The 27,968-nt window shown below is 40.1% G+C and overlaps 1 protein-coding gene across 1 annotated transcript in view; it reads left to right on the top strand.

The window, feature by feature from the left end:
• Positions 1 to 24,081, top strand: part of KIAA1549 (KIAA1549 ortholog) — a 139,453-nt gene extending 115,372 nt beyond the window's left edge. Inside the window, exons 18-21 of the mRNA XM_081800905.1 lie at positions 3,487 to 3,644; positions 15,553 to 15,698; positions 17,667 to 17,730; positions 18,416 to 24,081. Of these exons, the coding sequence (XP_081657031.1) occupies positions 3,487 to 3,644; positions 15,553 to 15,698; positions 17,667 to 17,730; positions 18,416 to 18,471 (424 nt within the window). The 3' untranslated portion in view covers positions 18,472 to 24,081. The remainder of the gene's footprint in view (positions 1 to 3,486; positions 3,645 to 15,552; positions 15,699 to 17,666; positions 17,731 to 18,415) is intronic.
• The last annotated feature ends 3,887 nt before the right edge of the window (positions 24,082 to 27,968 follow it).

Below are 27,968 nucleotides of genomic sequence, written 5' to 3' on the forward strand. Positions count from 1 at the left end.
TTTTATTTATTTATTAGAGAGAGAATGAGAGAGAGCACAAGAGGTGGGGAGGGTCAGAGGGAGAAGCAGACTCCCTGCTAAGCAGGGAGCCCGATGCGGGACTCGATCCAGGGACTCCAGGATCATGACCTGAGCCGAAGGCAGTCGCTCAACCAACTGAGCCACCCAGGCGCCCTTTCAAATGATATATTTTTTAAGTAGGAAATCCTTAAATGTCAACACATAAGTTGTTAGAATTAAGAGAATTTAGCAAGATAGATAAATTACAAAATAGCTGGATATAAGATCAGCATACAAAAATCTGTTTTATTTCTGTTTATGAGCAAAAGACAAAATATACTGTACAAAATAGCATTAAAAAATATAAAATCTCTCAGATTTAATCTCACTAGATAGTCAAGTTCTCTAAAGAAAGTGTTCATGGATTGGGCAACTCAGTATGTTTAAAATATCGGTCCTCCTGTAAGTGATCTACAGATTCATTGTGATCCCTTTCAAAATCCTGGTAGTTTGTGGTCTTTAAAAAAATATGTGGAAACTGACAAGCTGATTTTAAAACTTATATGGAAATGCAAAGGCCCAACAATATTCAAGACACTTTGAGAAAAAGAAGAATAGTGTGTGAGGACTATTCTAAAGGTTGTAAATTACTGTAACGTAATGAAGACAGTGTGGTATCACTGTAAAGCTAGACAAATAGACCAGAGGAACAGAATAGAGAGTCCATAAGCAGACCCACACGAGTGGGCAAATGATTTATTACAAAGAAGGAATTGTCAGAGTTAATCTCAGAAATCATACTCAGCTATCTTTTCAATGACCACAAGTCACACAGAAGTAGGAATGTTACCTGCTTCCTCATTTTTTCTGTTCTTTCTTTGCCCTCATTTTCAGAGGGGCTTGTTTTATTTTTCCCCAACCCAGGCACTGCTTCGTGGTCCAAAAACAACAAAGGTAAAGAGAGCACGTGAAGATTAGGTGATCTGGGGCAGAAGTTAATGATGCGGGGGGGGCATCTGATCTGGTTTGCCCAGTTCAGTTCACACCTGTTTTCTAGTGTAATTATTAATAACTTTGACTCTCAAAAGCGTTCTGGTTTGGATGACCAATTTTGTGGTTACTCAAGTTAAAGGATTCTGGGTGATTTGGATCACACTGAACTGTGAACACACAATTGAGGATAAAAAGGATGCACATGTAGCCAAGAGGAGGTTAATTGGGTAAAGTAGAAATAAGTAAAGGGTAAGAGCTAGTTGTTGGGTGGATGGTCAAGAGATTATGATTTAATTAGGTGAACTCCAATATACAGATGTTGAAGGAGGAGCATGCCTTATGTTACGCTCTCAGATCTGTAAGGTCAGAGATGTCAGACATCTCTCTCTGAGGTCAACCTAAAACAGTAACAATTATCGAAAGAGAGCAATATAAATAGCCTGGGTCTCAATTTACGAGATGTACTCCAGAAATAAGACTATAGAATAGGGGCAAGTCAGTCTATGTTCTCGTCAAACTAATTTGATCTGTTAATTACTGGTTGTCATTTGCAAAGAACTGTAATTAGATATTCTTGAGTTTCTTTAGAAGAGTGGTTCTCAAGGTGGAATTCTCAGATCCCTAGAGAGAGGGTCCTTGAGACCCTTTTGGGGAGGGGTGTCTATGAAGTCAAAACTGTGTTTCATAATAATACTAAAGCATTATTTAACTTTTTCTTTCTTTCTTTCTTTCTTTTTTTTTTTTGTGCTGATGCCTACACTGAGGGGCAGAAGCAGTGGTGGATGAAACTGCTGGAACCTTAGCATGAAACAAGGCAGAGGCACCAGATGGCCTGAGTAGTCCTCATATTCTTCACCATGCAATCAGATTTTTAAAAATGCCAGTTTGTTAGTTATGTTAGCATGTCCTCGGTGAAGTAGTACAAATTATTAATTTTATTAAAAGTAAACCCTTGAGTCTTTAATCATCTGTAGAACAAAAGAGGAAATACATATAAAGCGCTTTGTGTAGTATGGAATTTTGAAGGAAAAGCTCCTGTTCATTTGTTTGTGTTGAGAACTGATCTGTACTGCTGCTATGTTTTCTCTTTGAGTGATCAATTGGCAGACATCGTTGTTCAGACTTGGATTGCTTACCAGACATTGTCTTGAAAAAAAGGAAGTGAGCCTGTCACTTCCAGAAAAATAACTGACAGGATTTCTTGCCACTGATAAAGCTGAGCTTTCAAGTGAAAATTTGAATTTTGTCTGCCACTGGGTGCTTCACAACTTCCTAGTACTTAAAAGACTTTTCTGATGAGCTCAATGATGATATTAATAATGTGATTTTTTTTGATACTACCAAATGAAATGTATCAATATCTAGAAAGTCTGCAAAACTCAGTGAACTCATATTTTCCAAATGACTTATGTCATAAAATCATGCATGGGTCCATTCAAAGTATAAAATAGAACAGTGGGATTTCTGTAACAGATTATATAAAGTTAATTGATACTGTTTCAGATTCCATATTGCCACTAACCCTTAAGGAAACTTTGTTGAGTTTTGGTGTATCAAAGAAGAATATTTTTCTGAAATATTATTTGAGTATCATCTGAAAAGGCAATTAAAGTCTTCCTTATCCAATTATGTATTTATGTGAGTTCAGATTTTCTTCTTAAAATAACTTAACAGCAACTGATTGAATACAAAGCATATGAGAATCCAGATGTCTTTATAAGGAAATTTGAAAAAATGTAAAACTCTTCTCACTACTTTTTGGGGAGGGAGGGGTTAGATAATATAGTTGATTTCATGAGAAAATGTTAACAGGTAAGATGCTTAATATTATTTTTAAATTACTTTTAAACATAGGTATTTAAAAATGTTTTCATTTTAATTCTGAATGCAAGAAATATCTATAGATATAATCCACATACACAGAAGTTCTCAGGAGTCCTCAGTAATTTATGAGTGTAAAGGCATCTTGAGACCAAAAGGTTTGAGAACCTCCGCTTTAGAGCACTGATTTTCAGCCTTGATGAGTATCAGGATCATCAGTGGAACTCTGAACAGCCGAATCTGGGTCCCACCTCTAGAGATCTTGTTTTCATAGGTCTGGGGTGCAGCATGGACATTGGGGTTTTTAAAAGATGCTAATGGGCAGCCGAGGTTGGGAACCACCACTTCAGTCCAATGCTGGAGGTGCACAGGCCCTGGAATTTTACCTGCACCTTCATGTAGTCTGTAAACTAAGGCATTTCTTCTTCAGTCATCTGGCAGAGATTTATCAAGCATCAGCCATACTCCAGGCAACGTTCTTAGTGCTGGAGATATGCCAGTGAGCAAACAGAAGACGCCTCTGCCCTTAGGGAGCTCGTGTTCTAGGAGAGGAGATGTATACACCAATAGACAGAGAGGTCTTATTTTTCTGTAGGGCTGAAAGTGGAACTAATAAAATTCCAGAGCCAGGGAAAAGTGTGGTCCTGATGCTTGGGCTTGCTTTGCCTTCAGACCAGGTTTTGGCCCCGGTTTGCTGCAGGCTTCGGAGCTGGTGGCCCCAGAGCTCCAGCAGCCACAGGCATCGGCTGAAGCCCCGGTCGCCGCCCGAGGGATCTACTCGGAGGACATGCCATCGGTGGCCCGGCCACGGCCTGTCGGGGGCACCACAGGTACATGTGGCTGTTTAGCTTGCATTTCTGAGCTAGACAGCCCTTGCTTTTGGCTACATTCCGGAAGAGGACATTTCAGGCTTCCCAGCGCTTTGGTGTGCCAGTATTCGGTGACCTGCACAACTGGTCTGAGCCGCGTTCCCCTGGATCCTGGTGGAGGTGTAGGCAGGGGAGGAGGGAAGAGAGGGTGGCTGAGATCCCAGGACTGATGCCTTCTGATTTGTTCCTGAGTCTGTGTCTCAGACGCTGTCCCTTCACGTGGAGTTCACAGCACAACTCTTCCAGGGAAGACGTTTCAGAATTCTTATGGTAAACTGAAAGATCTATTGCTGAGCACTTGGTATGGTATTAAAAACAAGTGTTTATTTTAAAGAAGGCATTTTTCCAGCTTGTGATAAGCAACTCTGGACGTTGCTGGCCAGTGACCTGAGGGAGATTTTTGTTTCATTTGGCCCTCGTGACGAGGGATGCTGCTCATAGGTGACAAGCAGGGCCCAACATGGCTGAGCTGAGATTCCTGCATGGCACTTGGCTGGTCTGCCCCAGCAGTTTACCTGAGATCCAGTCTTGAACCCCAGAATTAAAAATTGCTGTTTCGTATCATGGAATTCCATCTCATCAATAGTTGATACTATGAACGCTATATTTGGGAATGTTGTTCATTGTTCCTAAAGCATATATGGAGTTTAAGATTTAAGCTCTTTCTTTTTTTTGTACAGTTCAGCATACTCTGAAAAATCCTCAAAGTTCATTATACCCACCTAACTGTTTATTCCAAGGGCTCAAAGTCACTCTTTTATTTTCCTTTTTATTTTATTTTCATTTCTTCACCTTTCTGTTGGAAGCTTTAGTAAGAGGAGCCATTACATGTTGAATAGCTTATTATTTTTTTTTACAGTTTCTAAATTTTGGACGATACATACCTTTCTAATGTCATCAAGACGGTGCCTGGGTGGCTCAATTGGTTAAGCTACTGTCTTCTGCTCAGGTCATGATCCTGAGGTCCCAGGATCGAGTCCCGCATCGGGCTCCCTGCTTGGCAGGGGAGTCTGCCTCTCCCTCTGACCCTTCCCCCTCTCATGCTCTCTCTCTCTCTCTCATTCTCTCTCTCTCTCAAATAAATAAATAAAATCTTTAAAAATATATAATGTCATCAAGGAACTAGTTTAAGCCAATTCGAAACTTGTAATAATTGGATAATTACCCATTATGGTTTCTTTGGAAGTTCTTGTATGTTGCGTTGTTTGTCAGTCAACAAAACAAATAATGTATCTGGATATCCTACAGGATTTCGTATATTTTACACATGCTGTGCTTACAGTGAGTTTTGTTTCTCCTGCTAATTATTGCTTATTTGAATTATTATTGAAATATTAATTATTGCTTGTTGTGTATTACATATCCCAAACAAAATTCAGACATACTCATCTTCAATCTAGAAGAATAGAGAAATGATACCTATAAAACATTTGAAGAGGATGTTATTTTCTAATAATTTCTAATAAGAGATTAAGTTGTGTAAAAATTTGTAATAGAAAATATTAAGATATACTGGAAGAGTTACCTTTCTGACTGTGTAAAATGATCAAATATGTCTATATCTAAAAATTAGTAAAAGCAAAAGGAAAATAGTATCTAGGGAAGTATTCAGCAGATAGATATGTCCATGAGGTATTTTTATTAGAGGATGATTCATATAAATTGATAAGTGGGCAGACTTCAGAGCATGAATGGGCAAAGGACAGGAAGAATGAATTCACAGAAGGAATATTTGTGTGGGGTGTGTATCACATGAAAGTAAAAATATGAAAAATGCCCAGTTTTGAAAATTACTAAAGAAATGTACATTAAAACCATGACGAGACACCATTTCAGTCTTGTATCTTTTCATAGTAATGTAGCACGTGACAACATCAGTATCCAGTTTCTTGCTCTGTACAGTGGGCATAATGTGTTAGTACTTACTTTCTGTGGTTGTTTTGAGGATTGCAGAAGATAACAGAATGTGAAGGGCTCAAAATAGTGCCTGGCATGTTGTAAACTTTCAATGGACATCAGCTACAATGATTATATTTTCAGTGGTGGTATAAATCACTAAACATTTGGAAAGCAGCTGGGAATGACTTACTGAGCTTTGGATTTGGGATTCCACTTTTGAGAATCTAGGATTCTCCTCCCCAGAGAACTCCAAATACTGGGAAAAAACTACAAGTGCAAAGATATTTATTAGAGCATTATTCATAATAGCGAACAATTGTGAGCCCTCTAAACGCCTAGTAATAAGGGAATCAGTGAGTAAATTATGCATCTGTTTATTTATTATTAATTACTTAATTTCATTTTAGTTTTTTTTAATTCCGGTATACTTAATATATAGTGTTATATTAGTTTCAGGCATACAATATAGTGATGCAGTATTTCTATACATCACTCAGTGCTCATCATGATAAGTATAACTCTTAATCTCCTTCACCTATTTCACCCATCCCCCCACCTCCCTTCTCTGGTAACCATCTGTTTGTTCTCTGTAGTTAAGAATTGGTTATTTTGTTTGTCTCTTTTTTTCTTTGTTCATGTGTTTTGTTTCTTAAATTCCACATGAGTTAATTTATATTTTTGTCTTCCTCTGACTGACTTATTTCACTTAGCATTATACCCTCTAGCTCTATCCATGTCATTGCAAATGGCAAGATTTCATTCTTTTTTATGGCTAAGTAATATTCCATTGTATACACACACCACCTCTTCTTTATCCATTCATCTATGGATGGATATTGGGTTGCTTTCATAATCTGGCTATTGTAAATAATGCTGCTATAAACATAGAGGTGCATATATCTTTTTGCATTAGTGTTTTCATTTCTTTGGGTAAATGCCACTAGTGAAATTACTGTATTGTAGGGTAGTTCTATTTTTAATACTTTTTCCAGAGTGGCTGCACCAGTTTGCATTCCAAGCAATAGTGCATGAGGGTTCCTTTTTCCTCTGCCTCCTTGCCAACGCCTGTTGCTTCTTTTTTTTTTTTTTAAAGATTTTTATTTATTTGACAGAGAGAGAGAGAGCACAAGCAGAGGGAGAAGCAGGCTCCCCGCTGAGCAAGGAGCCCGATGTGGGGTTCAATCGCAGGACCTTGGGATTATGACCTGAGCCGAAGGCAGACGCTTAACCGACTGAGCCACCCAGGCGCCCCGCTTCTTGTTTTTTTTGACTTTAGCCATTCTGACAGGTGTGAGGTGATATCTCATTGTAGTTTTGATTTGCATTTTCCTGATGATGAGTGATGTTGGGCATATTTGCTTGTGTCTGTTGGCCATCTGGATATCCTCTTTGGAGAAGTGTCTATTCAAGTCTTCTGCCCATTTTTAATTGGATTATTTGTGGTTTTTTTGTTTTTGGTATTGAGTTTTATCAGTTCTTTATATATTTTGGGTACTAACCCTTTATTGGATATGTCACTTGCAAATATCTTTCCCCATTTCATAGGTTGCCTTTTTGTTTTGTTTTTTTTGTTTTACTTATTTATTTATTTAGTTCAGTTAGCCAGCATATAGTACATCATTAGTTTTTGATGTGGTGTTCAATGATTCATTAGTTGCGTATAACACCCTCCTTTGCTGTGCAAAAGCTTTTTTATTTTGATGTAGTCCCAGTAGTTTATTTTTGCTTTTATTGCCCTTGCCTCAGGAGACATATCTAGAAAAATGTTGTTATGAATGATGTCAGAGAAGTTACTGCCTGTGCTTTCTTCTAGGATTTTTATGGTTTCAGGTCTCACACTTAGGTGTTTAATCCATTCTCAGTTTTATTTTTGTGTGTGGTATAAGAAAGTGGTCCAGTTTCATTCTTTTGCACGCTGCTGCCCAGTTTTCGCAACACCATTTGCTGAAGAGACTTTTTTTCCCATTGCATGTCCTTGCTTCCTTTGTTAAAGATTAATTGACCATATAATTGTGGATTTATTTCCTGGCTCTCTGTTTTGTACCACTGATCTATGTGTCTCTTTGTGCCAGTACCACACTGTTTTGATCACTACAGCTTTGTAGTAAATCTTAAAATCTGGGATTTTGATATCTCCAGTTTTGTTCTTCTTTTTCAAGATTGCTTTGGCTATTTAGGGTCTTTTGTGGTTCCATACAAATTTTAGGATTATTTGTTCTAGTTCTGTGAAAAATGCTTGGTATTTTGATAGGGATTGCATTAAATATACAGATTGCTTTGGGTAGTATGGACATTTTAGCAATATTCTCCCAATCCATGAGCATGGAATATCTTTCATTTGTTTGTGTCATCTTCAGTTTCTTCCATCAGTTTTTTATGGTTTTCAGAATACAGGACATTGACCTCTTTGGTTAAGTTTATTTCTAGGTATTTTATTATTTTTGGTGCAATTGTAAATGGGATTGTTTTCTTAATTTCTCTTTCTGATACTTCAATATTAGTATATAGAAATGCAGCAGGTTTCTGTATATTGATTTTGTATCCTGTGACCTTACTGATTCATTTATCAGTTCTAGTAGTTTTTTGGTGGAGTCCTTTGGGTTTTCTATATATAGTATCATATCTCTGCAAATAGTGAAAGTTTTACTTCTTCCTTTCCACTCTGAATGCCTTTTATTTCTTTTTGTTGTATAATTGCTGTGGCTAGGACTTCCAGTACTATGTTGAATAAAAGTGGTGATTGGGCATCCTTATCTTGTTCTCCTGATCTTAGGGGAAAATCTCTCAGTTTTTCATCATTGAGTATGATGTTAGCTGTGGGTTTTTCATATATGGCCTTTATTATGTTGAGGTATGTTCCCTCTAAACGTAGTTTTTTCAGGGTTCTTATCATGAAGAGATGTTGTACTCTGTCAAATACTTTTTCTGCCTCTATTGAAATGATCGTATTGTTCTTTTCTCTTGTTGATGTGATGTATCACATTGATTGATTTGGGAATATTGAATTACCCTTGCATCCTAGGAATAAATCCCACTTGATTGTGGTGAATGATTTTTTAAATGTATTGTTGGATTTGGATTTTTCATATTTTGTTGAGGATTTTTGCATTTATGTTCATTAGAGATATTGGCCTGTAGTTCTTTTGTTGTTGTTGTTGTGATGTCTTTTTTTTTTTTTAAAGATTTTATTTATTTATTTGAGAGAGAGAAGTAGAGAGAGAGAGAGAGAGAGAGAGCATGAGGGGGGGAGGGTCAGAGGGAGAAGCAGACTCCCCGCTGAGCAGGGAGCCTGATGCGGGACTCGATCCCGGGAATCCAGGATCATGACCTGAGCCGAAGGCAGTCACTTAACCAACTGAGCCACCCAGGCGCACCTGTTGTGATGTCTTTATCAGGGTAATGCTAGCCTCATATAATAAATTTGGAAGGTTTCCTTCCTCTTCTGTTTTTTGGAATAGTTTGAGCAGAATAGGTATTAACTCTTTTTTAAATGTTTGGTAGAATTTGGGGTGCCTGGGTGGCTCAGTCGGTTAAGTGTCTGACTCTTGGTTTTGGCTCAGGTCATGATCTCAGGGCCATGGGATTGAGCCCCATTTTGGGCTCCGTGCTCAGCAGGAAGTCTGCTTGAGATTCTCCCTCTCCCTTTGCTCCTCTCCACCCAACTCTCTCAAATAAATGACTAAATCTTAAAAAAAAAATGGTAGAATTCATCTGTGAAGCCATCTGGTCTGGACTTCTGTTTGTTGGGACTTTTTTGATTACTGATTCAATTTCATCATTGGTGATTGGTCTGTTCAAATTTTCTGTTTCTTCCTGATTCAATTTTGGGAGGTTATATGTTTCTAAGAATTTATCCATTTCTTCTAGATTGTCCAATTTGTTGGCATATAATTTTTCATAATATTCTCTTATAATCCTTTGTATTTCTGTGGTGTTGATTGTTATTTCTCCTCTTTCATTTCTGATTTTGTTTATTTGAGTCTTTTTTTTTTTTTTTTTAAATTAGTCTGGCTAAAGGTTTATCACTTTTGTTGACTGTTCCAAAAAACCAGCTCCTGGTTTCTATTGATCTGTTCTATTGTTTTTTTAGTTTCTACTTCATTTATTTGTGCTCTAATCTTTTTTATTTTCTTCCTTTTACTGGTTTTAGGTGAACCAGTAAAAAAGAAACCCTTTTTCTGGTTTAGCTCCTTTAGGTGTAAGGTTAAGTTGTGTGAGATTTTTCTTGCTTCTTGAGGTAGGCCTGTATTGCAATAAACTTCCCTCTTAGATCAGCTTTTGCTGCATTCCAAAGATTTGGACCATTGTGTTTGTTTGTTTCATTTGTCTCCATGTGTTTTTTGATTTTGATTTCCTCTTTGATTTCTTGGTCAGCCCATTCGTTGTTTAGCAGCATGTTATTTAACCTCCATGTATTTGTGATCTCTCCATATTTTTTTCTTGTGTTTGATGTCTAGTTTCATAGTGTTGTGGTCAGAAAAGATGCATGGTATGACTTCAGTATTTTTTAATTTGTTGAGACTTGTTTTGTGGCCTAACATATGATCTGTTCTGGAGAATGTTCCATGTGCACTTGAAAAGAATGTGTGCTCTGTTTTAGGATGGAATGTTCTGAATCTGTTAGATACAAGTGGTTCAGTGTGTCATTCAAAGCTGCTGTGTGTTTGTTGATGTTCTGTTTGGATCTATTCATTGATGTAAGTGGGGTGTTTAAGTTCCCTACTATTATTGCATTGCTATTGATACTTTGTGTATATTTGTTAATAGCTGCTTTCTATATTTCGGTGCTCTTATATTGGTTGCATAAATACTTAAAATTGTCATATCTTCATTTTGGATTGTTTCCTTTATGACTGTGTAGTGTCCTTCTTTGTCTTTTGTTATAGTCTTTGTTTTAAAGTCTATTTTGTCTGATATAAGTAGTGCTATCCCGGCTTTCTTTTCACTTCCATTTGCGTGGTATTTTTTCATTTTTACACTTGGAATCTGCATGGGTCTTAGGTCTGAAATGAGTCTCTTGTAGGCAGCGTATTCTTGTTTTTTTTTTTTTTTTATCCACATTCTGTCACCTACCCTGTGTTTTTTGATTGGTGTTTTAGTCCATTTACATTCAAAATAATTATTGAGAGGTATGTACTTATTGTCATTTTGTCACTTGTTTTATGGTTGTTTTTGTAGTTCTTCTCTATTCCCTTCTCTTGCTCTCTTATCTCATGGTTTGCTGGCTTAATTCAGTGATATACTTGAATTCCTTTCTCTTCATTTTTTTCAGATCTATTACTGGTTTTTTCTTGTGATTACCACTAGGTTTATATAGAACACCTTATGCATATTGCAGTCTATTTTATTTTATTTTATTTATTTATTTTTTTAAAGATTTTATTTATTTATTTGACAGAGAGAGACACAGCGAGAGAGGGAACACAAGCAGGGGGAGTGGAGAAGGAGAAGCAGGCTTCCCGTGGAGCAGGGAGCCCAATGCAGGCCTCGATCCCAGTACCCTGGGATCATGACCTGAGCCAAAGGCAGACGCTTAACGACTGAGCCACCCAGGCGCCCCTTGCAGTCTATTTTAAATTGATGGTTACTTAAGTTTGAACCCATTCTGAAAGCACTACATTTTTGCTCCTCACCCTCCCATGTTTTAGGTAAATGGTGTCATACTTTAATCCTTTTATTTTGTGAATCCCTTGATTGATTTTTATAGGTACACTTAATTTGTGCTGCTTTTGTGCTTCCTACTTCCTACTTTTCATATTCTTGCTTATGATCTCTTGTTTCCACTCAAAGAGTCCCCATTTCTTGTAGGGCTAGTTTAGTGGTGATGAATTCCTTTAACTTTTGTTTGTCTGGGAGACTCTTTATCTATCTTTGTATTGTGAATGATAGCCTTGATGGATAGAGTATTCTTGGTTGCAGGTTTTTTTCTTTCAGCTCTTTGAATATATCATGCCACACCCTTCTGGCCTGCAAAGTTTCTGCTGAAAAATCCACTGATAGCTGTATGGGGCTTCCCTTGTATGTAACTGTTTTCTTTTCTCTTGCTCTTTTTGAAACTCTGTTTATCACTAATTTTTTTTTGTCATTTTAATTGCTATGTGTTTTGTTGTGGATCTCTTTGTGTTGGTTTTGTTGGGGGCTTTCTGTGCCTCCAAGATTTGGATTTCTTTTCCCTTCCCCAGATTTGGGAAGTTTTCAGCTATTATTTCTTCAAATAAATTTTGCTGCCCCCTTTTCTCTCTCTTCTTCTGGGATCCTTATAATGCAAATGTTGTTGTACTTGATGGTGTTGCTACGTTCCCTTAATCTATTCTCACTTTTTCTTCTTTTTTTCTCTCTCCTGTTCAGCTTGATTGCTTTCCATTACTCTGTCCTCCAGAAATTTTAGTGGCTGAGTTTTTCATCTCTGATTGGTTCTTTGTTTTCTCTTTGTTGAGGGTCTCACTGGGATCTTCCACTCATTTCTCAAGTCCAGTGAGTATCTTTATGATTATTACTTTAAATTCTTTATCTGGCATATTACTTATCTCTGCTTCATTTAGCTCTCTTCCTGTTATTACCTCTCTTTCATTTGGGACATATTCCTCTGTCTCCTCATTTTGTCTAACTCTCTGTGTCTGTTTCTATGCGTTAGGAAAGTCAGCTATATCTCCTGCTCTTGAAAGTAGTGGTCTTATGAAGAAGAGGTCCTGTAGTGCCCTGCCGTGCGATGTCCTCTGTTCATCAGAACTTGGTGCTTAAGGGGTATCTCCTAAGCACCTCCTGTGTGAGGGTGCACCTTACAATTGTGGTGGTGCCACTTTTGCCTTCAGTCCAGTTGTCTGTGATGGCTCTTTGCCTGTTATGGGCAGGGTTTGGTCCCTTGTTGTTAGTGGGCCAGTCTGGGGCCACGTTGGGCTTGTTTGGGGTCAGACCAGGTGTTTGCCAGAGATACAGTAGCACTGAAGTGGAGGGCATTTTCCCCGTGTTGTCCCCTGAAAAGCTTTCCTTGGTTGGCGGGGCTTGCAGTCACACCAGATGCCTGCCCCCAGCCCACTGCTGGGGTCCCAGTTGGACTAGTGTGTGTGGTTATCATCCTCTCACCCCAGGGCAGGAATCACTTTTTGAGTGGTGCTGATCCCTGTCAGGGCTGCTTGCATACTGCCATGCTTGTGATACCTCTTTGTATGGATTCCTGCCAAGGGTGGGTTGGAGGGGGTGTGTCTGCAGGAGGATACAGGAATAGGGTGCCTGGTGTTAGCAGAGCTCAGTTCTGCCCTAGGAGGAACCTGGAGCTTCTTTGGAGAGGGGCTAAGGGCAGGTTGGAGGGGGTGGGTCCACAGAAGTGTGTGGGGGTAGGGGGCACTGTTAGGGAGCTAGGTGGAGAGTATTTGTGCTATGCTGGTTCCTGCAGGTGTCACCTATATATGTAGGCCGGGGGTGCTGGGCAGGGAAGTGGCATCTCTATACCCCAAGCGTTTTTCAAACTGCTGCTTCTATGCTGTATCTAAGTGGGGCTGGTTTTGCTCTGTCTCTTTAAAGGTGGGGACTCAGTTTCCTCTTGCCCTCTGCCTTCCAGAGTTGAGCCTATTCATTTTTAACGTTCTAGATGTTAAACCCCACTGATTATAAGAATTCATGAAGTTAAGCCCCTCTGGTTTTCAAAGTCAAATGATACGGGGATTATCTTCCCAGTGCAGGTCCCCTGTGCCTGGGGTGCCTGAGGTGGGGCCTTCTCCTCTCCCTTCTCTGTGCTTGCAGTGACTCTCCCTCCTGAGGACAGTCTGGAGGGTTGGTTTGTTCCTGAACGCATCTCTGCCCTACCTACCCTTTCTGATGTGGTGTCTTCTCTATGTTTAGCTGTGGAGAGTCTGTTCTGCCAGTCTTCAGGTCATTTTCTGGGTGATTTACACTGATGTGGGTGTTCTCTAGGTGTATCTGTGGGGATGAAGTGAATTTAAGGTTGTACTTCACCATCTTCCCTGGAAGTCCCCAGTTGTGCAGCTATTTAAAATGAAGAGCTCAGAAAGAGTCAGAAAAAGAGGGTTTAAGATTTCCCAATTGCCTCTTACTTTTATGGTACTTGACCTATTTTATCTCTTTCAGTTCTTGAAATAACATCATGAAGTGGATTTTTTATCCCCATTTGAGAATTGAGGCATCCAGGCTCAGTGGGAGTGGTAGCCAGCTGCCCAAGGTCACAGTGGCAGGGCTGGAATACAAACCCAGGTTTCCTGCATGTGATGCCCCACTTGAATCATGGGGAAAGCCTGTGCTGCATCATTAAGTTAACAGAGCAAGATACAGAATTGTGTCTGAATTATGATTTCAACTACCACTGTAGTTTTAACACAAAGCTATGCTTTTCTGTCTATGCACTTGTCTGCACTTTGGTAAATGCTGGGGAACAGTGTACTGCTTTTGTTTTTTTGCAGGATTTGCTCAGTGTGTATTGGGCAGACAGTACTGATAGTCCTAATAATTTTAATAACTATTATAAAACTTCAGTAACTGGCAAGAGTTTCTGTAGGGCACATTGCTCTGATAAGAGCCTGGCAGGTTTTTTCTGACCTTTAGTTATTAGATAACCAAATAAAACTGTGGCATCCCCCCCCCCTTTTGTTAATGTATTTGGCTAATGGAGGCTGTTCATTTGACAAATTGAGTAGGAGAGGACTGAAAGGTGGAGAGGGCCACCTCCCCTACCTCCGTGAAGTCTCTGAACCTTGTAGGACCAGTCTGCACAACACAGATGAATTTGATGATCCTAGGAGCTTTTGGAAACAAGTATTTTATTTCACAGTGCTTAAAGATCACTTTTTTTCTCCCTTAATCTATGAAATAGGGATATATCCACATACCAAAAGTTGATGGAGGAGAAAATACATCATTTACAGCCTGGCCTTCATAGCTACCTGAGGCTATAGCGTGTCTAAGTGTGGAGCATGAGCTCTAGAGAGACTCCTGGCTTTAACCATCAGTACACCTTAATGAGGAGGCTGGGGCGGGGGGGTTGGCTTTAAAATTTTAATTATGACATAGCTTAGTTATGGGGAAAATATAAGTATGGTGAAAATAAATGTACTTAAACATTCTGAAATCAAAGAAATATGCACCCTGCCTTTTAAGAAAATATACATATTGTATTTTCTCTCCTTGTGAATCTCAAAGCCACGAGCAAGAAGGAGCTAGGTTTCAGCTTCTTTATGGCTCCAAAACTTTTCACTCCTTTTCTCTGAGTAAGGAAGATTATCCTTATTTGTAATCTCTATAGAAATGAATAGAAGGGCCCTTTATTATAGCCTTTATACCCTGTCCTTTGATGTCTAGCTAGGAAAATAAGAACATCACTGTTAGCCACTGTATTAAACAGAAGTAAAAGCCCATGAACCAAGAAGCTCACGGTCTGTTTTCCATTCGAAACGTCATTCTCTGGAGATAGAATTGGTGCTGTGTTTGAACAGTGCTTGTATCCCTTGTCCCTAAGGGAAAGCTGTGGTCAGAACTGAAGTGTCTTGGCTGCCTGGGTGGTGCAGTCTCTTAAGCGTCCGACTCTTGGTTTCGGCTCAGGTCTTGATCTCAGGGTTGTGAGATTGAGCCCTGTGCCAGGCTCCAAGCTTAGCGGGGAGTCTGCTGGAGATTCTCTCTCTCCCTCGCCTTCTGCTCCTCCTCTCTCTCTTTCTCTCTTAAATAAATCTTTTTTTTTTTTTAAAGATTTTATTTATTTGTCAGAGAGAGAGAGAAAGCACAAGCAGGGGGAGCGGCAGGCAGAGGGAGAAGCAGGCTTCCTGCTGAGCAAGGAGCCTGATGCGGGACTCGATCCCAAGACCCTGAGATCATGACCTGAGCTGAAGGCAGACACTTAACAAACTGAGCCACCCAGGCGTCCCTCAAAAAATAAATCTTTTTTAAAAAAAGAACCAGAGTGTCTTGCTGGGCAGCCTCACTTCCCTTCAAGTGTTGACCAGGCTGCCCCACTGTGTTCCTTCAGGCTCCCAGATTCAGCACCTGACGCAGGTGGGAATTGCAAGCAGAATTGGAGCCCAGCCAGTGGAAATCCCACCAAGTAGAGGCGGCCAGTATGGGGGACCAGGTTGGCCTTCATATGGGGAGGATGAAGGTGGCCGAAGAGAGGCTGTGAGTATCTTATGTTTGGGTCATCACTGAAAATTCAGACATAATCACTTAATTTAACTGCTTCTGCTTTGGGGATCCCTTTTTAAAACCTTTAAGTAGAAGTTTTAACCTCTCTCCCTTTTCTCTGTGAGTGTATTTTTGCTTGCAGTTTTTAGGTAGTAAATTCCCACCCACCCAGAGTGGGAGAGTAATTACACTGAACTTGTAGAAAGTATATAATTTTTCCTGAGGCAGATTTCAGGCTTAAAGTAGTGAATTTTTGAAAATAACCTTTAAAAAAATAATAAAAGTGATACTCATTACAGAAAATCTGGACAGAGACCTGTAAGTAAGAGCTACCTTTAAAATTTTTCCAATTTTTTTATATTGTGGTAAAACACACGTAATATAAAATTTGCCATCTTAATCATTCATTTTTAAGATGGCAAATTCAGTTCAAACCAGTTCAGTGGTTTTAAATACATTTGTGACGTTATGCAACCATCCCCACCATCCGTCTCCATAGTATTTTTCATCTTGTAAAATGGAAAGTTTGTGCTCATTAAACACTAAGTGCCATTTGCCCTTCCCCCCAGCTCCAGGCAGCCACAGTTGTACTTTCTGGCTCAGTGATTTTGACTTTCAAGTAATGAATTTGAACCTGTAGGTGACTAAAATCTGGACCTGATCTTTGGTGTTATTGTGTAAATATGCATAATCTTACATACCAACTTGCTTACCGTTTATGCTTTGTTGTGGGTTTATCCACATCATTTCTGTTATGACCCCCCATGAGATGCTTCTGCAATAAGCTCACAGTTTAGGTTTCCAAGGCACAGAGTTTCTCTTAGAGGCTTCTCATCACTTTGATCACTCCTTTATAGGAATGAAATCAATATGGGCACAGGTAATTTCAACAAATGCTTTTCTTTGTTTTTCTCAAGAATTTTACATGCTTTTACATGTCTTTCCAGCAAATACACTAAATTATTTTCATGACTGGAGGCTTTTACTACTCAGTGAAAGAAAATTAATTTTAGAATATAATTTTCCTCTAATAGATACATTGTTATACTTAGAATTTCAGGTATCTGCTTTACATTTGTTGACCTTTTTCTGACTTCATTGTGCCCAACTTATTTTCATAAGGTATTTCGGGTTTTCCTATCAAATCCAGTGTTCACTTACACTGCCTCTTTATCACTATTTGGAAACGTGAAACGTAGGAATATTCGAGGGCTTGAATGCCATGTTTACCATGAGGCTTACTTTTTAGCATAAGTGAAACCACAGATTTAGTACTCTTGTATATATCTAAAGAGATATTTTTTCACTGAAAAAAATCACTGAAAAGTACAATAATTCTGGTCAAATGAATGCCCAATTAATTTATATTATGCAAATATAAGCAAAACTGTTGTGTGTCCTAGTGCGATAACCTTTTTAAAGAAAAGGCTTGGCAGAACAGTCAATAGATACACAGATAAATAAAGTGGAAAATGATTTTGTGATATTGTGTTCTGTGTCGCATGCACACCCTCCCAGGCCTCAAGTCCCAGAGCAAAGGCAGTTCTTGTTAGTCTCTCTGCAGGTACTTGCTCATCTCTTCCAGCTCTCAGATAGCCTCATTTGACCTTTCACCGCCACAGGGCACCCCAATTCTCCAGGTCCCTTCCTGTTCTCCCAGTGGGCCACTTCCTTCCACACACAGGGGCACAGAGACTTGGCCAACCTCATCATTCTTTCTGTCTGCCTTTAAGCAAGTATATATCAGGCACCTGTTAAGTTCAGGGGTTTCTTTGTTGTATTGCTCTCCCTCCAGCAGTTCTCTCCACAGTTTCTATATTCCGTCCTGGGGGCCTTCTTGGAGGGCCATGTTTGGTGGGAGGTGGGCAGAAGTCCTGGGAGCGTACCCACCACCAGTTTGAATTGGATTTTCCCTCCTGTTCTTACGTGGGAAGTACAGTAACATTTGCCATGTTTTTTCAGACACACATGCTTGGACATCAAGAATATTCTTCTTCACCGCTGTTCCAGGTGCCAAGGACTTCAGGTAGGGAGCCCTCCGCTCCTCCCGGGAACCTCCCGCACAGGGGGCTGCAGGGTGCGGGGCTGACTTACACCACCAGCTCCACAGAAGACCTCCAGCCCGGCCACTCTTCAGCTTCACTCATCAAAGCGATCCGCGAGGAGCTGCTCCGGCTCTCCCAGAAACAGACCGCCGTGCAGAACTTCCACAGCTGATCGGCCTCGCCTTGCAGATTTGCCAAGTATCTGCTTCCCGTGGAAGCAAGACTAAATGGAAATCAACTAAATGGGTGTTTGTGAGAGAACGCACATCTCCTGGGCTAGGTGCCCGTGTAAAGGAGCAAGTTGCAATTTTAGAGGACGCCGTAAGTCACATGACAGCTTATGATGCTTTTAATAAGTTGGCAATTTTTTGATCACTTGGGTTTCAGTCAAAATTTATGTACTTTTGGCCAAAAGCCAGCAGCACTTCATGAAAGCAAACCACAAACCTAAGCTAACAACAACAACAACAAATCACTAAATTAGTCTCCTTTTTAAAGGTAAAAGATGGAAATGTGTAGATGGTATAGGGATTAATGGAATCCAGCATTTCCGTGGGAAGATGTGATTCAGACTGGTTTGTATGGTGAACTTGCTGCTTTGTTTTCTGAGAAAAGAGATTTGAAGACATTTTATTAACAGCTTGATTTCCCTCTTTTTCTCCATAGGAACTTATTTTAATAGTCATATTAACAACAAAAATACTAAGACTGTTTGGGAATAAAAAAAGCTACTAGTGAGAAACCAAATGATAGATTGTAGAGCCTGATGATTCCAAAAGAAGCCATCATCTGCATTTTTCCTTCTACTTCTGGTGCTACAGCTCCGAGGGCCCCTTCACCTTTATGTCTGTGAAATGCAACTTTGGCTTTTTCAATGGGAGGATATGTTGAAGATTTAATTTTGTTCTATGAAGAAAAAAAAAACACCTCCCAAACGGGGGGGCGGAGTTTAATATTTATTTGGTTATTCAAAATACATATCGAAGTTTAGATTTACATTCTTAATTGTATTTGCTGTTTATTAATTGGGCGCATGCAACTACCAACAGCATCCCATTTCAGTGCATGCCATCATTAAGCTCAGACCTACAAAAGGAGGCTTTCAGGAGGTCATAACTAATCCTTGCACTTGGCTGATGAGTTGCTCACAAATTATGTTTGAATGAGAAATCTTACATGAGCAAAAATTATTTATAAAAACTACCAGGGCCAACAAATTGTTATTCACGAGTACGTTTCTAGTAATCACATTCTCTGTGTTCAAGACGAAATGGAGTTCGGTCCAGCCTTTCAGTAATAAATCAAGAAATGTAAAGAAGAGCTTTGAGGACCACAAGGGAAAGGAGAGAGTTGCTCCTGGTTTCTGATTTTATTGTGCATGACCACTGAGTGACTGTTAAAACCATCTTATGTTCTTGGGACCTGACAGAGGGTATCATCTGTCTTGAGATTCACTCCTGAAGTAAACATTTCCCTACTTCCCAAATTAGACTAAGGGGTATAATAACAAGGGCCATTCTGTTTTCTGATACCTGAGTAAAGCTCAGAAGAAAAACAGATAACGGATTTCCACTATGAATCCTTTTTTTATTAGATCCACTAATACTTTTAATTAACAATGGATAAACAGAGAGAATTTGGGGCTCTGATGAATCAAAATCTGTATCAAATTTTAAGAACCCTGAAACAGCTAAAATAGGTTTCCAAAGTGTAATCACTGGAGGCCAGAATCATGTTTTAGCACTTCCTCAATGAAGCCTGTCAGTCTTATGATACAGGGAATGTTGCTTCTGGGAAGTTAAATGTAGCCTTGTTTTTCATCTGTGCTCTCTGAAAGAGGAGGGGTGCAGGGGAATAAGTCTCTCATGGATGTTAAAGGAATGGAAATCCCTTATCAGGTAGTCCTCACAGGCTCCAAGGAGTGTGGGAGATAAGACCCCTTTCTGGGAATGATTTTTTACCTCTCAGTCTTCGTTTAATACCAGACTCTCCCCAGAGTGGAGAATTATCTTTGCATGTCGCTCAAAAATACCAGGTTTCCTGACTATGTTAAGAATTTGAGATATCCGAGCAGAATTTTATTACAGACACCTTATAGTGAATTCAGATCGTGTGACAGCAAATGGAATAAACATAGACCCCCTCCTCCCATTCTGCTCAGTGTCATGTTTGCACACAGTGTACTAAGAATGGTTACCTCCTCTGTACATCCCAGAAACGGGTGTCTCTTTTCCAGAGGGCTGCTGTAGTGATTTTGATGCCTTTCAGACTAGCATAAAAGGATTCTACCTGTATTGTTATGCTTAAAATTGATAGACTTTTCAACTAATGTCATGACCAAAGATAACATAGGATAACCGTGGTGTGTGGTGTGGTGGAGGCAGGCTCATGGGATCACCAGCATTCTTGTGTTGATTGTAAAGCACACTCTGCACTTGTTTTTTCTGAACACCTGCAGCAGTTTTACCTGTCACCAAACTCAGGACAGACTAACTGTCGTGGGGAGCACCACACCCAGGTGGGTCTTTGGATACTCAGTTAACATGATTTACTGAAAAGAAAGGTCCTCATGTTGATCTTGTGTGGCTTTGAAGTTCCATTAACTGAAGTACTCTAAAATGAAAAGTTAAATTTTGTATCTATTCTCTTTTCCTAGTTTAAAAGTTCTGGTGGTAATAATGCAAGCCATAAAGTTGAGTCAAAATTTCAGAGAGGGTTGGAGATCATTTCCAGAGTCTACTTTGTCACCAACTTGCTGTGTCAGGTAACTTCCTGAGCCTCTTTCTCCCCATTAGCCAAATGAGGACAGACCTCTTCTTTCCACCTCCCAGAATTTCTTGTTTCAAGATTCAGCTATGATCTTGTGCATAAACAACCCTTGAGGAGGGTGCACAAAGCTTGGTGAAATGTAAAACATTATCTGTATGATTGTACTGGGATTGGACAGTCTGACATGCTCTTTTCTACCAGTGAATGACTTCACATGGAGGTAACCAGAGCAAAACCAAGGGCTCCATGTGACTCCTCTTCCTCTTTCCCAATTTGCTTGAAATTCACATCCTTCATCCTTAACTTTAAAACAGCATTTATCAGGCGCCTGGGTGGCTCAGTTGGTTAAGCGACTGCCTTCGGCTCAGGTCATGATCCTGGAGTCCCTGGATCGAGTCCCACATCGGGCTCCCTGCTCAGCAGAGAGTCTGCTTCTCCCTCTGACCCTAACTCCTTTCATGTGCTCTCTCATTCTCTTTCTCTCAAATAAATAAATAAAATCTTAAAAAAAAAAAAAAAACCAGGGCGCCTGGGTGGCTCAGTTGGTTAAGCGACTGCCTTCGGCTCAGGTCATGATCCTGGAGTCCCGGGATCGAGTCCCGCATCGGGCTCCCTGCTCGGCAGGGAGTCTGCTTCTCCCTCTGACCCTCCCCCCTCTCATGTGCTTGCTCTCTCTCATTCTCTCTCTCTCAAATAAATAAATATAATCTTTAAAAAAAAAAAAAAACAAAAACAAAACAAAAAAAAAACCAGCATTTATCAAACATCTTTCAGCACCTGAATTTTTGCCATTCCTAGCACCAAAAAAGTCAACATGAGTCCCGTCCCGTCTTTTAGATCTTAGAATCTAAGTCAGATAGCATAGCTGGGTATAAAAGATGGAAGATACAGATACATAATGTGATGTGAACATCAGTAAGATTCACTGAAAATACACAAGTACGTTGGGTACTCAGGAGAAAGGAAGTTGCACATTTGGAAACCATGGGATCCTAGGGAGAAGTCCACTTCAGAAGCTACTTTAATGAAGACGGGGGAGCTGGTGAGATGTCAAGGGAAGAGCTGGGAGTGGGCCTGGGGAAGGACGGAGAAAGTGGGCGAAGCTGTCCTCGAAAATGAACTTGACCTGCTGCAATATGGGGACAGGATCCCTAACTGCACCATTTAGGGAGTTTTAATAAAACAAGAGGAGGAAATGGGGCTGTGAGGATGTGTTTGCAATAATACAGCAAGAAAATGGCTGGGTCTGCAAAGAAGGTCTGCACAGCAAGAGATCCAGTTTGGAGGAGGGAAGAGAAGAGTACCAAGAACTGCTGGAGGGCCAACTGTAAAGTAGGAAAATATTGTAAGAATTCCACCAAGGTTTACCGCTTAGGGCAGCTCTCAGTGATCAGCCATTCAAACACATTAAATCCTTTGTGGAGCATAGTAGGTTATAAATAAATTTATTCTACTTCTTTATAGCTGCCTATACAATTTTCTCCAAATTTTATTTAATTTGAGAATATGTTTTGATTTTGGTGGGACATGGCTTTTGAGCAGCAAACTAAGCAGGTTTTGCCAACTGGATTTTTCAGGGCATGAGGCCTGTGATACAAAGCCCAGGTGAAGGTGCACCTGAGGGCTTTGGGCCGAAACAGGTAATTGTGTGCTTTACGAGCCTCCCATTTAACTGTGTCCTGCATTGCCCTTCTTAGTGCTCCAGTGGCCAAACCAGTCACTCGGACACCAATTTGCATTTGCAGTAATTCACATGTTAATCATTAAATAAACTTCTCTTTCCCTTTCATACTAGATTCTTAGACATGAATGAATTTGCTAGTTGAAAGGAAAACTGGTTAGGGTTCTGGGCAGGTGAAAAGGGGGCCTTCAGTCTTTTTTTTTTTTTTTTTTAAAGATTTTATTTATTCATTTGACAGAGATAGACACAGCGAGAGAGGGAACACAAGCAGGGGGAGTGGGAGAGGGAGAAGCAGGCCTCCCGCAGAGCGAGGAGCCCGATGCGGGGCTCGATGCGGGGCTCGATCCCAGGACTCTGAGATCATGACCTGAGCCGAAGGCAGATGCTTAACGACTGAGCCATCCAGGCACCCCGAGGGGGCCTCCAGTCTTAACAACCATACTAACTTCAGCTCAAGGTGAGCTTTAGCCATTCCATTTCTACCTCCAAAGCCAGTCTCCAGAGCCTGCTTATCCACATTTGTCCCTGACGGGAGCATGAGGGAGTCCACTTCTGGACCATTTGATCACAAGACACATTTTTTATGGAATGGTAACTTGAACTTTGTTTTTACATGTAATCCAACGTATTAATGGATATTCTTATAACAGGTGAGAGGGGTTTCTAAGAGCAGCTGCTGTAACATACTCATAAAATGTAATAGGCTCACACTTACTACCTAATGAATAAGGAGTGTGTATATTTTAGGTTTCTTTTGATATTCTTGGAGGTGACTTTGAGTGTTTAGGACTCCTCTCTTTAGTATTAAAAAGACTTGAAAACTGAAACCTCATGGTACGATCCTAATTCCATGCTTGTGTGTGTTAACACTACATTTGAGAATTTATCTTAAGAACACACAGCAGCATTGAAATTTAGGAAAAGAATATTAAATGCCTTTGGAAACATGAAACAAAGTTAGGAACCAGCGAGCAAGTGAGAGAAGGAATGAATGTCTTAATCTGAAGTGGTCTAGTCCAAATTAGTTTCCCACAGGGTAGTTATACAGGATCCTTGCTTTTCCTTCTTCCAGGTTTTTCTGCTGTGGGGCCACTTCACATTTAATGAAAGAGTGAATGGTGGAAGGGACAGATAAAAATTGAAGTGATTTGAGTTCCTCGGTCCCTGATTCCACCAAACCTTTCTGGACATTCTGGAGCATCGTGAAGGGTCTCATGCCCCCGTTTCATGACTTGACTCCCTAAGTGTGCAAGTTAGGAATAGTACAGGGCCACATTTAAGCCAGACTCCCTGTACTGTTCCTCTTGTTCATGTGGGGAAAGAAGGAGGCTCCACTGATTAATGCACTTGCTCTAAACACCAGAGGGCTCAAATCAGAAAAGGGGGTAAAAACTCAGCTTGGCCCTCCTCCAGAGCATCTTCGAGGGAGCATGGAGATTGGGCTCATTACCCTTGCAGGAGAGGTGGCTCAGCAGAGCTGCTCTGGGATGCCCACTTGTCTCCTCCTACTTTGTCAAGGTCCATGTTCTTCTGACTCTTCCTGCACTCTCATTCCTGGACTGTGAGTGATAATGTATGAAAATATGCAGAGTAAATTGAAGCCACTCGTGGCATCAATACTGCAACTTGAACTTGACAATCATGGTTTGCTGGTCTCAAACGGGCACTTAAATTTCAGCGTGGGTATATGATTTAGTAATCGAACTCTCCCTTCTATTTGTCGGTTATGTTTCTACCCTTCAATTAGCTGCCCTGTTTTCTAATGTGCTGTAGAGTTTTTGAAATAATTTATGCAAGTGTTTGGTTTCCATGTTTACAATTTATACTGCTTTCCTAGCATTTTAAATGGAAATGTCAATAAATGCTATGAATTGGTGTCAAATGATCTTTTCTGTTTATTGCCTTTGTAATATGATTTTCTCATTTGTAAAGTGTGATGGTAGAAGGAAATGAGCTTTTCCTCTAGTTGTTGTGTCCCTGGTGAGAACACCTAGGACCTTCATTTTCTAAGGAGTTAAGTTGAAACGAGTCTAATCCGCTTGTGCAATTTGCAGAACTGTTCACTCCTCCCTTGGCTGGTGCCACCCCCTTCTGCCCACGTGTTTTGCTTTTCTGCTACCCACTAATCAGATTGATGCTTCCACTAAGAGCAGATTCATCTTGGAATTAAAGGATTAGGACTCTACAATCTAGAAAGATAAAGGAGACGATCAAAGTCTGTACAACCTTGAAAGGTAATAGGGTAAACCTGGAGTTGTTTATGAAACCCAAGACCATAATGCCTTGAAACTGAGAAAAGCAGAAGGAACAAAGTGCGGTGGAACATAACAATGACATGAAATGTGGCAACATGGATAAGATCCTGGAACAACAAGAACAATAACAAATGGCATTAGAGGAAAAAGTGGTGAAACCCAAATAAAGTTCATAAGGTAGTTAGCAGTATTGTGCAAAGGTTAATTTATTGGTTTTGCTAACTTTACTGTAATTACTAAGACTTCTCTCAGGGGACATGCAGAAACACTCTACGTTTACAGTTTTTCTCTAAATCTAAAATGATTTAAAAATTTCCAAAACGAGTTTGGCACAGATGAGGCCGCCAGACCCCGTGCAGAGGCTAATGTGAGCCTGCTATGGGCAACCAACACCCAGGCACTTGCCATGCTTCTCAGAGCTTAAGACAACTGCAAGTCTTGGCAGAAAATACACTTCCATGAAGGAGAAGTCATGGGATCAACCAAAAGGAGAGTTTGGACCTAAAAATCAGAAAAATAGACCACTATGAAAGAGACCTTAAAGAAAGTATGTCTTAAATGACAAAATCAAATACTACCCCTTGAAGGAAAAATAAAGGAATTTTAAAACCTGTGCACACACAATGGCCAGATACTCCAGTATTTTCGACATAGCTGGTAGTTTTAATTAATATGTCCTCATGTTTTAATAAACATAGCTTTAGATGAAAAAGAACAAGCAAAATACAATAGACTAACTTCCACAACTTGTTCCCCTAAGAGATTTTATATGTTCTGCATGTAAATAGGTTCAAAACCATAGAAGAACAAGGAGTTACTGGAAGTAGCTGTCATAGAAGAAAGGTCAGGCTGGTCCCACGCCCGGAACCTGAACACTGAGTTGACATGAATATGAATTTAAACCATAATTGGCATTTCTTTTCTCTCTGTCTCCCCTTCCACATTGCACCTGCCAAGTACAGCTTACGGTAAAAAACAAAGAGGAAATAGTAACAATACAAAGAGAGAGCCTTTGGTTGGGTGTCTGAATAGATAATCAAATTAATGAGATGTTTTTATTGTTCTTGGACCATGCACTATGTGTTTAGTAACTTTTTTCCTTTAAAGATTTCCTGACCATTCCTTGCTATAGCCCTCTGCGGAATAAATGAGACTGGTGTATGCTTGATTTCTCCGGTGTTAAGGACTTGCAAAATTACAGCCACAAGTCCAGGTAACCCACATTTGTGTCATTAAACTATTTTTTGTACTCATGCCAAAGGATAGCATTACAGAAGCGTAAGAACATATCTGGAAAACTTACTGTAAATGTTTTAGAATGGCTGGGTCATGGATGCTTGTATTAGTGTCTTGAACTTGAAATATGCATTAGTGTAGGTACTTGGGTTTTGATTCTGTGATGTGATGAGATCAGTGGTTTCTTTTATTCAGCATCTTAAAATTCTGAGATTGTTCTAAAGGAAACAGTACAAAGAGTTAAAAAAAAAAAAGAGAGAGAGTGGCTTAAAAGCTGAAATGGAGTTGCTGCATTTCAGTATAAATGAATGTTGGTCTTTTTTCCCAACAGTAATTGGGCACCATGGCTCCTTTTGAAGAGTAGCAAGGACGTTCTACTTTTAGCAGAATCCCGAAATAACTCTTCCGCGCCTTAGATCCTCCTAAAGCTGTGAGGGATGGGAGTTGTTCACTGCCTGGGTTCGAAGGCCAAGAGCCAGTATGTTTTCAGATTGCTGTCTTACATTTCCCCAATACTGGTATTTCTGGATTCCTTCTGAGACAAATTTTATACACAAATTAGGAGTAAAGAAGTAAAAAAAGACATAATTAACCAAATTTAAATCATACTATCCTGTTACTATACGTAGCCCATTAACCCTAACATTTTTTTGTTCTAGCTTTTCTGGTCAAAGTGCATATTTGCGAGAAAGAATAAAATAAAAACAACTCCACCATCAGAAATCCTGCCATCAAAATTTTAGTGAATTTTGGTCTTAAAAAAAAAATCTCAGCCAACTTAATCTTGTTTGGTGATTGGGACTGATGAGAATGCTTTGCTTTCTAATTGATTTTACAATAAGCTATTGATTTGGATTCCAAAACACACAAGGGCAGAAGGAGGGCTGGGAAGAAGGCAGAAGGATTAGCGTTGGTGCTGGAGGTCATCTGTAAAGAAGGAGGGGGAGATGTGTCTGAGCACCTTCTGCAGGGGGTTTTGTAACCGCTGGAGGAAAATGGCACCATGACCTTGAGAGGCTCAACCTTTTCTGCCTAAGTCTGCACGCCAGTGGGCGCTGCTGCCCAGCAGACCCCCTAACCCATCCCATGGAATTTTGCAGGGGCTTCCTCCCTGGTGTTTGTAGCTGAGATAGAGGACTTCATGGATATATAGAAAGCATTGTTCCGGTCCAGAGAGTAATATTCTGTTTCTGGCCCTTGGCCTTAACAGTAGGTAACTTCAAGCCTTCAGTATACAAACTGCTTTTGAGGGACCCCTGTGAAAAGTGTGTGCCTCAGTGTCTTTTCCTTGACGGCGGGGCTCTCCTTAAATGGCTAACTAGGGATAAACATCAGCTCGCTCTCTCTAAAATAAATCAATCTTTTTTTTTTAAGTCAAAATGATATTAACAGGCTACAACTCAGGCCAAAAAAAAAAATCAAAATTTCATTTATTCCTACTAAGTTTAAAGTCCTACTTCTAGGATTAAAAAATCTATAATATGCATATAGCATAAAGGGAATATGGTCTAACAGCACTTTACAGGAAAAGATTTGAGGATATTAACAGACATGTTAGGAGTGCTGGGCATATTTGAAAGATCAATCCAGACTTAGACACTGTAAATAGAAATATATTGCCCCAGTGAGGGGATATAAGAATTTCCATCTCCCTTGCTGGTTACGTAAGAATATAGATGCCATATTTTGAAAGGAATGCTTATGAATTGGATGGAAAGATGGGGAGAAGAGGAGCCAGAATGGCAAGATTGGAATCCATGTTGTTTGAGGAAGAAATGACGAAATTAGGTGTTTATCGGGAGCAGTGAAGGCTTTGTAGGAAGCATAGCTGTCTTCAAATATCAGAAGTGGTGTCATGAGAACAGGGATTGACTTGCTTTATGGTATTCTGGAAGACAGAACTAATATTTTGTAGGAAGTAGGTCTTGGCCCAGTTAAAAGCAAGAACTTAACAATTAGTAGGTCCACACAGAAAAGACATTCTGTGGAAGTCCTTCCCATTGACCTCTGGTGAGAACCTATCACCCATGGCACTGAGCTTGTCCATCACATGGCCTCCAGCAGAAGGGCGGGCATGTCTGGGCCCTGAGGTCTTCCAGCTCACCCAGTCCTTTTCTAAGACTTTCATGAAAGCTGGTAAGGTGGAAGATGAGCATCTGGACACCTGGAGGAGAGATGGTGCTATGGATGGGACTGAACAAAACCAGCTCAGGCTCTCCCCAGAATCAATACAATGGAGAAATACTCCATCCCCTACTTCATTAGGTAGGGTGCAGGG

Source organism: Leptonychotes weddellii, chromosome 12 (assembly GCF_054177405.1).
Source record: "Leptonychotes weddellii isolate Sample4059 chromosome 12, ASM5417740v2, whole genome shotgun sequence".
NCBI classification, from domain to species: domain Eukaryota; kingdom Metazoa; phylum Chordata; class Mammalia; order Carnivora; family Phocidae; genus Leptonychotes; species Leptonychotes weddellii.